This window comes from Melanostigma gelatinosum (assembly GCF_949748355.1).
Source record: "Melanostigma gelatinosum genome assembly, chromosome: 11".
In the NCBI taxonomy this organism is placed as follows: Eukaryota; Metazoa; Chordata; class Actinopteri; order Perciformes; family Zoarcidae; genus Melanostigma; species Melanostigma gelatinosum.
Window position 1 is genome coordinate 14,922,463 of NC_136644.1, and position 13,423 is coordinate 14,935,885.

Here is a 13,423-nt window from a genome sequence, read left to right on the forward strand (position 1 = left end):
AACAAAGAGGTCTCCTTCGGCTTTGTATTTCATCCGACTTGCTTCGCTACATATCTTTTACATCAGTCTTGAAGCAGCTGCTCTTTAATCTGCCCCTGACCTTTTATTCCATGTCTTATCTGGTCCTCAGCTCAAGTACATCATCCTGTCTGCTCCTCTCGTCCTCCCTCTAGCACTGCCACAATACCAAGACTTTCATTTGTGACGGTGCTAATTTCAATTTCTGGCTCCTATAATATTAGAGCAAACAAGAAACGGCAGTCTCCGTCAAAGGGAAACACTTTGAAAACCGCTCAGCTCAAACACATTTTTCTATAAATGTGTGTCGACAAATTTGTCTGTCGCAAAGTGATGTTCTCCACGTCTTTGTCTGGTGTGTCACCTCTTTAAAGTCAGATCGTCTGTCACCCAGCTCCTCATCTCTTTCTGACCCTCCGTCATTCATCTCCCTAGACAATAGGTCAGGTTTCAATAATTTAATGTATCCAGATTTATAATGAGATCACTTTCTGTGGTTGCTGCAGTCTCCAGATATTTTAAACCTTATTCTTTTACACAGACTCATTGTAGTTTACATATCTGGCTCAGGGTGTCGTTGCGGTCCCCAATGAATGTGAATAAAAACACTGTGATGTTGTCTGTTCAGGTCGCAGCCATTAACCCCAGCCACCCGCTCGCTCAGATGCCACTGCCGCCCTCCATGAAGAACTGCATCCAGCTGGCTGCCTGCGAGGCCAGCGAGCTGCTGCCCATGAACCCTGACCTCCCAGCTGACCTCTTCACCTCCTGCCTCACCACGCCCATCAAGATCGCTCTCCGATGGTAATGTTTCTCTCACACTTTTATTTCCCTTCTATCTGCCAAACTGTTTCCCACCAAGCATTAAAAGTCTGAAACATTCCAGATGGCAGATTTAGGTTGTGTCTTATATTTATGCTGAAGTAAGGGGTAGCTGGGATTTTTGTCACCGAACTGTTAACACTTAAACAGTGTTTTCCAATAATGAATCCAAACAGCCTTTAAACAGCAGCAGGAGAGACGTTGTTATGGGCTTTCTTAGCGGGTAAGAAAATGTTAGAGAAAGTTTCTACTCTGGAAGGATTTCAATAACTTTTCTGCTCAGGATTGGTTCAATTTTGCGTTCCAACTAAAGGTACAGTCCGGCTCACTGTAGACTAGCTGTATCACTCTCTGTAACACATAATGCTTTACACTCACACACAGGAAAAGAGAGATGAAGGGAGAGAAGCTCTTTAGCTCTTTTATTTGTTCCTCCCTGAAGCTACTCGGCCCTTTTATGTCGTCAGGCCATCGGGCTTGAGCCCTGGCAAACCTGTGCATGGTGGGCATTAAAGATGTGCGGCATTAAAGATATTTACTTGTATTGTACTTTACTTCCCTATTGATCATCTGCTTTGCTGATGACAAAAATCTGACACCAAGGAATTTCTTTTTAATAAAAAAGAATTACAGCGATAGCCCGTAAAAACTAATTTGCTCATACGTTGGCCTGTAAACAAATGAATGACTAAATGTACTGTAGCCTTCGCCAACAAATAAAATAAAAGACCTGACTTTGTTGAGATTGGCTGTCTAGCCATCTCCTCTGCTGTGTTTCAACACAACAAACATTGCCATCCGGGCTAATGCATAGCCTATAATAATAATTTAAAAACTAAAAACTGTTCATTTGAATAACTTTTGGACATCATTTAGCATGGCAACGGTAATCGGAGCCTCGAAGCATTCGAGTCAGCCTCAGCAGAGACCAAACTTTGCTCTGAAATCCAACCCTTCTCAGTATTCAGCTATGGTGAAAAATGTAAACAGACATCATCCACAGCTATGCAAGGATGATGATCCCCGCAGAGGACACGTCGGTAGAATTCAGAAGAAATGCGTTCAGACTTGGCTGATACAGTGGCCTGATGTTAAAGCAGCATGATGCATCATTCAGAGGACTGTACTGATGGAGCTTGGAGCTGAACCACGGCGGGAGCACACAGGTTGCATCAGACAGTCAGCTGTGTGGGGCTTGCACACTGAGGCATAGGTGATTGCATCACCGATCTCCTGTCAACACAAAACACACATAGATGTCATCCGTTTTCGACATACACTTGTGCTGTAATTTCACATCCTGTATGTACGCCAATTTGTCAGAAGCAACAAGTATCGGAGTTTAAAAAGTTTTCTTCATATTGGTCATATTCTTAGTCTGTACTTAATCTTGCTAGTTACCAGCCGCTGTGGCTGGTATTGTTTGTGTGTCATTATGGCAAAAACTACCACAGAATTTGTTTCCAGTACTTAACCAGGTGTTAATATTTCTGTCGCTCTGTCTGCTGTCCGTCTGTGACAGATTTTGTCGATATGGTGGTGTCACAATTGTGCGAGATGCAGGTACAAAACATTTGTTGTTTGGTTGAAGATGCCTGAAGTATAGGGTTAGGAAGGGGAGAAGGGGCTGTATGCCTCTGAAACGATGGTCTCTCGTCTTAGACTGTATTTTAGGGCTTTTCCTCTGTCAAAATGAGGCGGAGGTGGTACCATCCTGATCATGTTCACACACATGCATGTGCTCCTGTCCTGGACCGTGTACGCTCAATGTGCTAAATTGCAGCCAAATGACAGGTTGTTTTTCTGTCGTGGTTTCATTAGTGTACTGAAGTAGCTTGTCACATGACATTATGTTTAAAACTGAGAATATGCAAATACTGATTCTAAATATCTTGTAAAACTGTTTGATTCTTCTGGCAAACTATTTTTCACACAAAGGTAGCTCTCCTCCTCTTTTTGAACATGAAAAAAATGTAATATTATTTAAAGAAATTAAATATTTGTTTTTTAAGTATTTACAACGCTCACACATTTCTCAGGCACTTTTATTCTTTTTTTATTGTAGCTTATTATGATTATTTTACTTCCTAATTTATATTATTTGCTTCTGTCAGTAGGTCTCATGGCATTTTGTTCTCAGACATATTATAATGTACCTAATATAATGTATATGTACATGTTCAAACTTTTTTATTTGTTAAAGTGAGAGAACAGTTGATTAAATATGTAAATAAATGAAAACAAACATCTTTATTTCTTTAGGCTAGATTTCACTGGTGCAAAGTTTCTTCTATGAATGTAATTCGTCAGTGTGTGCCTACCTTTGTGAGCAACTAATGGGAGAGCAAACTGTGTTTACGTCACACACACATTTACATCAGATAATGTTGGGAATTTTGGACATGACTACATCTATGATTTTTCAAGATTTCTTTACTTTTGGACTTTAAACAGCTGCGTAGTTATTGGAAATGTTTGTGTCACAAGAGTCAGAAACAATCCTACGCAGCCACAACTGAAATCTAATTCTACAAATAACATGATACTAATAATATAATATGGCCTGATCTTTATCTGCAACTGTGCATAATACAGGGTTGAAACACAATTAATAGACATGCAAGGAAAAAGAAGCTACGCAGCATTCAAATGTTGGTTTAGAATTTGAATGTCAACGTCATTAATGGAACTTCTTACTGTTGGGAACAGCCCAATTGTTCACGCTTGGCTCACTGTCACACTGTCATGGTTTACTGGGATACTTGATTGGAACAAAGCGACTATTCTCCTGCTTTGACGAGTCAACATGTCTGCTGTGACAAAGGCCTGTTTAATAGTGTGTGTGTAACATGCTTTCTAATACATAGAGACATGGAGAGGGAGAGTGTGACTCAAAAAACAAATAAAAAAGTAAAGTATTACACTGAGAAAGACACTACCAACACAGTCATCACACACTGGATTTGAAGATGTTCCTTGTTTTGTGATAGATGGAAGATGTAGGTGAGCAGCTTAGCTTCCATGGACTGAACAGATATCTGTGCAGGTAGTGTAGGCTGCGGTGGCATGAATCATTACTTACCTGCACAGTTCTTTGCATTTGAATGACTTAATTTACTATGCAAACACTAAAAGTCACAGGGAGGATTTAAGAAACTTTCATCTATAATTTTGAAAGAGGATAACTATTTTTTAAAGTCTGTAAGTGATGGTGGCAGGTTGTCTTCAGGAGGTGTTATACAGCTAGCTGAATGTTTTTCCTCTGCCAGATATGTTGAAGAGTTTCGTTTATTTTCCTCCGCTCTAAATCCACAGCGCACCATGACCTTCAGCATAATGAGGTCTCAGTATTACACCATTAATATTGATATCCCTTACCAACATTCCATTTTCGGAGAACAAGTTACTAAAAGTATTGCCGGAGCAATTCCTTAATACCCTCTGCCTTCAAAAAAGGGATGTTATAGATTGCGTGGGGAAACGTCAAGCTTCAGTATACACCAACGCTTCCAAGGAGAATATTCATTCTGATGAGTTATTTATTCATTAATTCATTCAGCCTTTAACCTCTTCTTCAGTTTTACAGCTAGTGGCGGTATTGATCATTTGAAACTGGAACCTAAGGATCCATTGATCTATTCTAGCTCATCCTGAGCTGCATCTCAAATGAATCTTTCAGCTTTCAGATGATGTATACTACTTCAATGTGGAATGTACTGTAGACCTGCTATCTCTCCCTAAAAATCCCCTCTACCCCCTAAAATAGTAGTTTATGGTAAAGACAGGTGGAATGGAAGAGGTTTATTACACTTGGAAAGAACGGTGTGTAAAAGTAGAATAAATACAGATAATTGGTAAGAACAAAAACATATATATCTTTGTCCATGTTGGATGGATGCATGCCACAAATCCAATCAGTTTTACCTTGGACTGTGTTTGAAATTAGATACATCCCTCTCAGAAACACATGCACATGTACGTATGCGTTCTGCCAGCTTTGGGAGAGAATAACAATTTGATTAAAAACAGACCTAGCGCTCAAGAAACCTCCCCACTAGATTAAACACACCAGCTGTGGCCTGCATCTACATCAAGTCTCCAAAGATGCTGCAGCTTCTTCCTCTTCCGGATCTTTCAATAATTTGTTGCCGTGTCTCCTCTACGCTTATTATTTTCTAAATAAAGACATGCCGAGCTGTCTTCTCCTTCATTTTACACAGCCCCAGAGTGAGACACTGAGGGTGGGGTGGAGTTTGGCTGAGTTAGAGTGGGTTTACCTTGGCTTTAAAACTTTAAAGAGAGAGAGAGAGAGAGATTTTGTTCAATGGGCAATGGACGCGAGAGAGAGAGCGCATGTGTACCGTTCATTGCTCAGCTGAGCAGAAAATCATTACTGATGGAGTGCCATCTTCAAGGGATTTCCCCGCCGCTGCTATGGATGGGAAGGAATGGAGGAGGTGAGCATCTGAAAATAGAGACATCAGGGGTTTGCAGGGGAAGGAAGAAAAATAAACTATGGCTGAAGAAAGAAAAGTGCGGGGTGCGTACTTTAGCCATGCTAGGAGAGGCCCTCTAGAGTCAGCAGCGTCAGTCACTCTGATGGTGCAGTTGTTCTGTCCAGAGAGAAATATCATAAACTATTGTATGTAGTGCCATGAAATATAGTGCAGTGGTCAAAATCCATTCAAATCAAGATATACTCAGTTATGGATTGTTGTGTTTTATAAGCTGTCCATTTTTCCCAAGTAAAAACATTTTAAATGTAAAAAAAGATATTCCATCTGATGTCCATGTGATATAACAGAATTAGAAATTGTGAATCATCCATGATGCACCTTAGAATGATAAAAATAGAAAAAAGGTGACGCACCAGCGACGAGTGGTTCATCTTTTTGTACCGAGTTGAAAACGGATGGATGATGTACAAATGGAGAAACCAACAATGGTTTGGAGCACCACAATCCTCCAAAACAGCTCCAGTGCTCTTTCAGGTAGATTCTATGAACCGTACTGGAAGACTGAAAACCATATTTTCAAAGAAATATTCCCTCATGTGGTGTTTTGATGATTATGGCTGAGAGCGCAGTCCAACATGTTGCTCCGAAATCTACCATAGATTTTAAACTGCGTGGAGGTCTGGAGACAGGGAAGGCCATGACTTATATTTCACATCATTTTAATCAACCCATTAAGTGGGACATGTTTATTATATTTATGAAGGTTTTTTCCTTTGATTTGTCACCCGTGTGTATATATATAAATGAATAGATATTTAAATAAATTAAATCCAATGTCTACCTCATATCAGTCTCTACAGACATACACAATCTACCTAATGATGTAATTTCAGTAGGTGACACCTGCTGATTACCGTTTATCCAAATGAGCTTTAATTGAATGTCAGGCTTACAGCTGTGAGTTCAGACATTCTGCTCCTAAACCGGTGAAATCACAGCAGCAGCTGTAAACCGCTCTTCTCAACAGTTGTTCTATGATTCACTGTCGGAGCCGCTCCAGGATCTTTCTCTGTCGGTGACAACATCACTGTAGTCCTTCTCCGTGTTGAAAGAGAAACTTGATCAAATTCACAAATTAAAATGTGAATTATTTAGGCTGGATATTTCTTTAACAAACTGAATTGTGCTGTAAGGAAGTATCTTTTAATTCGTATAATGTGTCCAGTATACCACTAGCAGTGCACTTTGATGTCAATTTAAAGTGATAGCCATAATGAAGCATGCGTCTATGCTGATCGGACAGCACCTTCTCATTTGTCTTATTCATGATCAAACGGAGCACATTCATCATAATGTATGATCATTGGAAATGTTGCTTTGAAAGAAGAGCCTTTGTACCTAAGCTTAGCAGCCTGCTGCCGCTTAATGAGCTGCTTATTATGACCTTATGTAACAATGAGCAATGTGGTAAGAAGCAGTTGAAATGCAAATATTCTTTTGTTCTCATAGTCATTATACATGCTACTACAAAACGGACTTTACCACTTGGAGCATTGTAGGCAGGAAGTATGGCAACATCATTTTCCTATATTGCTAATATTTTCATTTGTTTAGTTTGTTAGTTATTTATTTCTATTATGTATTCCATTTTAAAGTTTATTATTGTTTTTATTTATTCGATTATAATGTTTTTACACAGCTGTACAAGTTATAAGTACAATTTGACCCACAGAACAGCTAATAACGGCTACCAAAGCTTTTGTGTCAACTGCCCGGAATATGCAGCTTGTTAATGTTTGGTTAGAGCAAACAAATCAACAACAACATTAAGGTTAATGTTCAGGTTAATGATGATCAATTTAAGCGAGCATAATCACATAATGAGGGAGAACGCTCGGGCTGTGAGGAACCCCTGAAGATTCGTTGTCTACAACATCAGGAGGATACGTCCCTTCCTCACCATGGATGCAATTCAGGTTCTGGAGGAGTCAAGACTCTTTCTCTCGCTCTGTCAAAGGGGAAGAAGAACACTGTCATATTTATATTTTAGATGATGTCATGGAACATACTGAGTGTGATATGATTATTGTAGGTCAGTGACAGAGCAGATACACTTTGAGATCACCCAGCAGTCTCGCCTGTACATGACTGGTAGAGAAGGTGATTTGGGACAGAAGGCTGATTGAAGGAGTAATGAGCTGTGGAAAACAGCTGGCTCCTCAGGGATCAGAGGAGAAACTCTGCTCCGCCGGTTCCGCCTCCTCCCAAGCACCAAGGGAGCAGTGTAGTTTCTCCACAAAAGATCCACTTAATTTCCCTCATCAAAGTTTAATATGTTCATGGCACTTTACCTTCTCCTCTCTGCACACACTAGCTTTCTCCTACTTACCGATCCAATTCAAGTTTGGCCACCTTGCTGATGTAATAATCCTTCAATTTCCTCTTCATCTCTGAACTCCAGCCCTCCTGTACTTCTGTCAGTGTGTCATCCATAGTCATTGGTGCATCCCAACATTTGATGAGTTTCATCAAAAAAAAAAAAAAAGCTAACTTACAATTTATTACTCTGAGGGTGCTCCGATCAATATTTTTGGGACCCATCACGATCTCTGGAAGCAGTATTGGCCGATAACGATTGGAGCAGAAGAGAAAGTAGCAGTAAATTTGTCAAGTGGCAGTAAATGTACAGTGTATGTTGCAGTTTGTCCATGAAAAAAAAACGCAGCTCCTCGATGTGCTTGAGCATGTACTGAGCAATGTACTGAGCCTGTGCACACAAGTGCATAGATTAATTTAGTGTACGTGTTGAGTGAGAAGGGTGAATAAAAAACAGTTGCGTGGTAAATCCATTTTAATAGCATGTAGATGATCGCAAGTTTTGCGTCATCTGATCGGTTCTTCTGATCGGCCTTTATAGAGACCAACGATTAAACTATGTAAGACGGGTATTGGCCGATAGCAATCAGTGGCTGATAATTCGGAGAACCCTTATTATTGTCAAAACAGTTAAAGGTGAGATGATCCACTTGGAAAGTTGTAGTATGTCTCACCTCTACCATCCATTGACCATATGACTTGCAGGTATTTTCTTCCCTGAGTCGTATACGAAAGGATTACTATATTTTCTTCTCAAAACATATAGCCTGTTCAAATTTACATTTTTGTGCTGAGAATTTGTAGCCACACAAGCAGACTTGCTTCTAGGGATAGCAATGTCAATTGGTCAGCCGGTTGTTTCACCACTTTGTTCCAGTCTGAAATATCATCAAGAACAATTTGTTTGATTTCCATGACATTTTGAACAGACATTTGTGATTCCCAAAGGAGGGATCCCTTGACTTTTCAGGTAGAGGCACCAGCGGGTTGACGTGTTTGGTTTGGAGTAAAATATCTTGACAACTATTCCTCTATATAGCATTACCGGAAGTTTTCAGCTGTCCGGTGAAATATGTCAACTTTTACGAGATGGATCGGCGCAAACCATGGTCTCCAGAGGATGAACCCGTTACTTTGATGTTCCCTTGACTTTTTTCAGTTCTACTAAGAATATTAAAATGATTGAGGAGGAAACTAGGAAACCAGGAAACCTTTACTACCAGGCAGATTTGAGGATACTTCTGCAATTCAGCCCTTTAGGACATACCTGTAAAACCTGTTTCACAACACAAACAAACTGGCTTTAGCTACCATTCCAGACCTAGGGCCCTATTTTTTGTTGGGCTGTGACGATCAGTGCTGTTTGGTATTTTGCGGATGTTAAAATGTGCTTCACCTCTCTGTGTGGTATTTTATTGCTCAGTGCAAATGTCTTCAGAGTCACAACAGCAGGGAGGTTTATTCAAATGAGGTACCACAAAGACAGAGTTTTGGTATTTTATTGAAAATTGACTTTATTGTGAGAACAAACTTCTCAGAACATTTGTTTTGGACACAAATCACTTTATCAACATGAGCAAACAAAATACAAAACGCATATCAAAATAGTTTTCACACTCCATACATTTAAATTGGCATTAAAAATACAGATTGTTGTGGTTAAAGCAGTTGTTTATGCAAGAAACATCGGGTTTTTGGAGCCCATTAATCCTGTATGTCACTGCCTCCTTTCCAACTTTCTTATTGGGCAAAGTGACATTTCATGCTGTATTCTTGAAACGCTGCTGTGTGATGATGTGAGTTACAGAATAAATAAAACTGAAATGGCACAGGAATGATAAAAAGCTGGCTGTCGCCTAAAACTACCGGCAGACTGATGCTTTTTAGAAATATTTTCCAAGCTTGACTCATTTCTGAAAAGAGCTATTGTTTGTTTGACAGTGTCGTCCTTTGGGTTGTTAGAATTTACTGTACCCCTGAAGTGACATCTTTTTCTTTTGGATGGTATAAATGCAGCTCTAATTAGCAAATACTACGGTAGATTGAAAGTCTTATTTGGCCGAAGTGCATTAAGGAGGTATTTGACAAAGGCTAGTGGGTTTTAGGTGAGACCGGAGTGAGGAAAGATCTAACAGCTCTCTCAGCCGACCTCACCACTCAAACCATTCAGCCTCAGCACTTATATCCTGTTGGAATGCACTGCAGTCTGTGAAGTTATACATGCACACATCTGCATCGCCGTCTGATTCCCCTCTTCAGTCCGTCACAGGGATGAATTTTAGCTTCTAGCTGCATACCATGGATTGTATACATCATTAGCATATTCTTACAGCAGTGTCACATACTGGACAACACATTTTTCATTTAATTTACTTGCGGTACTTTAGTCTCATTGCTAAGCAGTAAACATATTCACTTGCTGTATGTTTTGGTATCGGACAACTTCTGGTTCCTGTTTTGTAGCTCGAGTAGTATTGACCGATCACGGTTGAACAGTCCACATGGAGATCACGAGGGCCGGAACACATTGGCCGAAATGCAGTTTTGCAATTTATTTTTTTTATTAGCTCTATAGTAAACTGATTACTGAGTAAAATGGCTACTTGTCAAACAGACCGGTTGTAGAACTCGTCTCTCAACTCCGTCTCCATTCTTGGATCTCAAGTTGCTCATCGGACTGTGAACAATGACCGGCACATGGAAGAGGAAGACTTGGCCCAGATATCCGATGGGTTCATAGATTGGATGTGACCAAACACTCCTCTCTTCTCCTCCTCTCTTTCTTATCATTTTATGTTCAACCCCTGAGCGACTTTACGTCTCCTTGCACAGAGGTTGGGTGGAAACACGCTCTCGCTGATGCAACCTCGTGCTTGGTCTCTGCTCTGTTTACTTCGGCTCGTCTGTTCCTGCCAGACTCCATTTTGAGTTAATCATCTCTTTTTATGTTTGGGAATTCCCCAAATTCCTTTTGCAGCAAACAAAGACAAAAAAATAATCAAAATATTTCATCGGTTGTTCAAATTAAATTCAAAAGTAAACGGCCTTGGATTGTTTTGTATTTGATAAATGATGAAATGCCTTTGTTCCCGCCAAACAGTAAAGTGCTGGCACATATCAATGCATATTTTGTGCATTATGGCGTTCATTAAAAAGTTTCTGATGATTAAGACTTTAGAACAAGTTGTCCTGGTTCCATCCATCCTGCTCTTTGTTCCTAGAGTGCTTTGCACACTCGGGGCCCATGCTGTTCTTATAAGAGACAGTGAGTCTCTCTGATGTCATGTGGGATCTCATTATTCTCCAGCATCAGGAACAACCTTTCAATGTGAGTGCCGTATATTACGTCACTGTTAGGGTGGAATAGTTGTTGGATACAAATCCATGCAGGACGTCTATCGGGCTAACTGCTAACGGTGGCTTCAATTGTTGGTGGAGAAAACTGAATCACTTATACTCCATAACCTCATGATACGTTATACATGACGAGCTGAATGGGACAAGTGTCAACAGACGAGAGTAGTTTTGTGCGATTATATTTTAGCATTGTCAAATTTCAACTAATTTAATTAAATCCACTGATCACTAAATTCAGTCTGGTCATAAAAGCAGATTTAAATACGGCAGATGAGTTTTAAGTGCAGTTGTGAAAGTGGCGAGTGACGGACAATGAGGTGCTGGGGGAGAGAGTTTCAGAGGGAGGGGGTATATATCCCTCGTTTCAGGTATAACCACCTGAAAAAAGGGATCGTTGTGATTTTGTTGCCTTGGAATAAGCCCCCCATACCTACAAAGGGAGCGGGTCCTCTTGTTCACCGTTCTGCTCTAGCAAGGGACTTTTTACAATACCTGAAGGCCACCGTAGTTCTCCGACACACTGGGGAAGGGAGGGGTGAGCGGAGGGTTATTGCTAGAGGCCACAAAACCCTTTACATAGAATTGCTACAGACTTAGGGGCCGAACACACCGGAAAAAGTCGCTAGAAAACCATTGGTTTCCTCTCTCGCGCCGCATTGTTCAGGCGGTTTTTAGTGGCTTATTAAAGTTAAAATATTCTCAACTTTTCAGCGTCAGGCGAGAAGAATGAAACGAAGTGTTCAGTAAAAGTCAGTTAAGTCAAACATTAAAGGCAGCCCGGTAACTCGTATGTTAAGCGGTGGTTTTTCCGTCATTCCCTCCTTCGGAGGAAGAAAAACAACTACTGAGTTAAACGCTCCAACGTACATGCACACTCAGAGCCTTCTCTCCTCCAGGCTCCTGTGCCGAGCTGTCAGGGCTCCAAGCAGCAACCTGCTGTGACTTACAGCTGGCCCGACCTGTCAGCGCTACCCATGCACAGTAAACAAAAACCCCCATGCCAGACGTTTCAGAAATATACGACTGTGCTTCCTGTTGCCCGCCCCCTCCCCTTTGCCTGTAACTCACCCAAAATACACTTATCAAAGTGCTCAGTGGTTGTAATCTTTAAAACTCATTTTTCATTTGAGTGTTTTATCTGTTGATTGTCTCCTGTAGGTCGTAAAATCTGTACTATAGAGGCCAAACGTTTTTATTGCTATAGTCTGTGAGCTCCTCTTGTTTTCTGTCCAACTCTTATCAGCAGCTTTTCTTTGTCTGGTTTTCTCCCCCAGGTTTTGTATGCAGAAGAGTGCCAAGTTGGTGCCAGGGGTGACGTTAGACCTCATCGAGAAGTAAGTGGCATTCTACCGCCATCCTAAATAAACAAAAAAACGCTGTCGCAAGTCTTTGCTTCTTTTTGTCTCTCTCAGGAAGGTGAAGTCTAGAGAGGTCATTATCCTGGTTTCCTCGTGTCTGTCTCTCTGTCTGTCTTCCTGTCTGTCTCCTCTCTGCTGTTTTCCATCCTGCAGGTACAATTCTCTGCCTTTGTTTTACCCTTCACAGCCAAAGCAGCAGTAGTTTGGCAGATTTAAAGCTCCACATTTCCTCTATAAACCTCCGGGTGCCAAGCGGCTGATCGTGGAACATCTCTTGCTCTTAGGCACACACTCTGAGTGATATTAGTACTTAATATGGATTTCATATCCAAAGTTTCAGTAGTTTCACAGAACCATCGGGGGTCGTTTTTTCTTTTTCTCTTAGCCATAAGTGCGATGAAAGGTAAAATGACACCCATAAACTAAGTTAGTTGAGGAGGTTTAAGAAGTAGTAAGTAATTCAGAAGCAGGCTGTCACATCTCTGTTGTGTCTTTCTAGAAAAGACCTCGAGGTGCTAAACTTGAAGTGCTAAGCTTGAAGCTCAGGCACAGTTTGTTAGTGCATGTACACACACATGACATGCACACACAGAACCTACACATCCGTACTTTCCACTAGAATTTAATTCGTTTTTGGCTGAGGGCTTGTGCAGAGACACTGTGTGCCTGTCCTGTGTTTCCTCAAGAGTGTTTGTGTGTATGTGTGTGGTTCTGCGGACTAGCAGTGGTGCACTTTTACTTTCCTGTCCAAACTTGTGTTTTATGTGCTCTACTTTGGAGAGAATACTTCAAATCTCGTGCTGTAAATTCTCAAATAGTAGCCTATAGTACCTGAAGTGCAGCCTATTTTTTGTTGGAACAGGCTGTTATTAGAGATGGTTCTTTATTTCAAATGGTCCCATTTTTATATGTATGTCATCATATAAGAAAGCTCCCCATTTTTCTTTTGTTTTTTTCCTGCTCCGGTTTAGATTTGCTGTTTGCTCTTAATGCAAGATCAACACTTTTGTTTATCAGTTTTCTTGATCAATTTAG

General features: G+C 40.7%; 1 protein-coding gene across 3 annotated transcripts in view; it reads left to right on the top strand.

The window, feature by feature from the left end:
* The window catches only part of rptor (regulatory associated protein of MTOR, complex 1), a 152,387-nt gene that overhangs the window by 55,202 nt on the left and 83,762 nt on the right, over window positions 1-13,423 (top strand). For all 3 annotated transcript variants that reach the window (XM_079277759.1, XM_079277761.1, XM_079277760.1), the window contains exons 7-8: window positions 647-822; window positions 12,305-12,364. In XM_079277759.1, coding sequence (XP_079133885.1) covers window positions 647-822; window positions 12,305-12,364 — 236 coding nt within the window. The remainder of the gene's footprint in view (window positions 1-646; window positions 823-12,304; window positions 12,365-13,423) is intronic.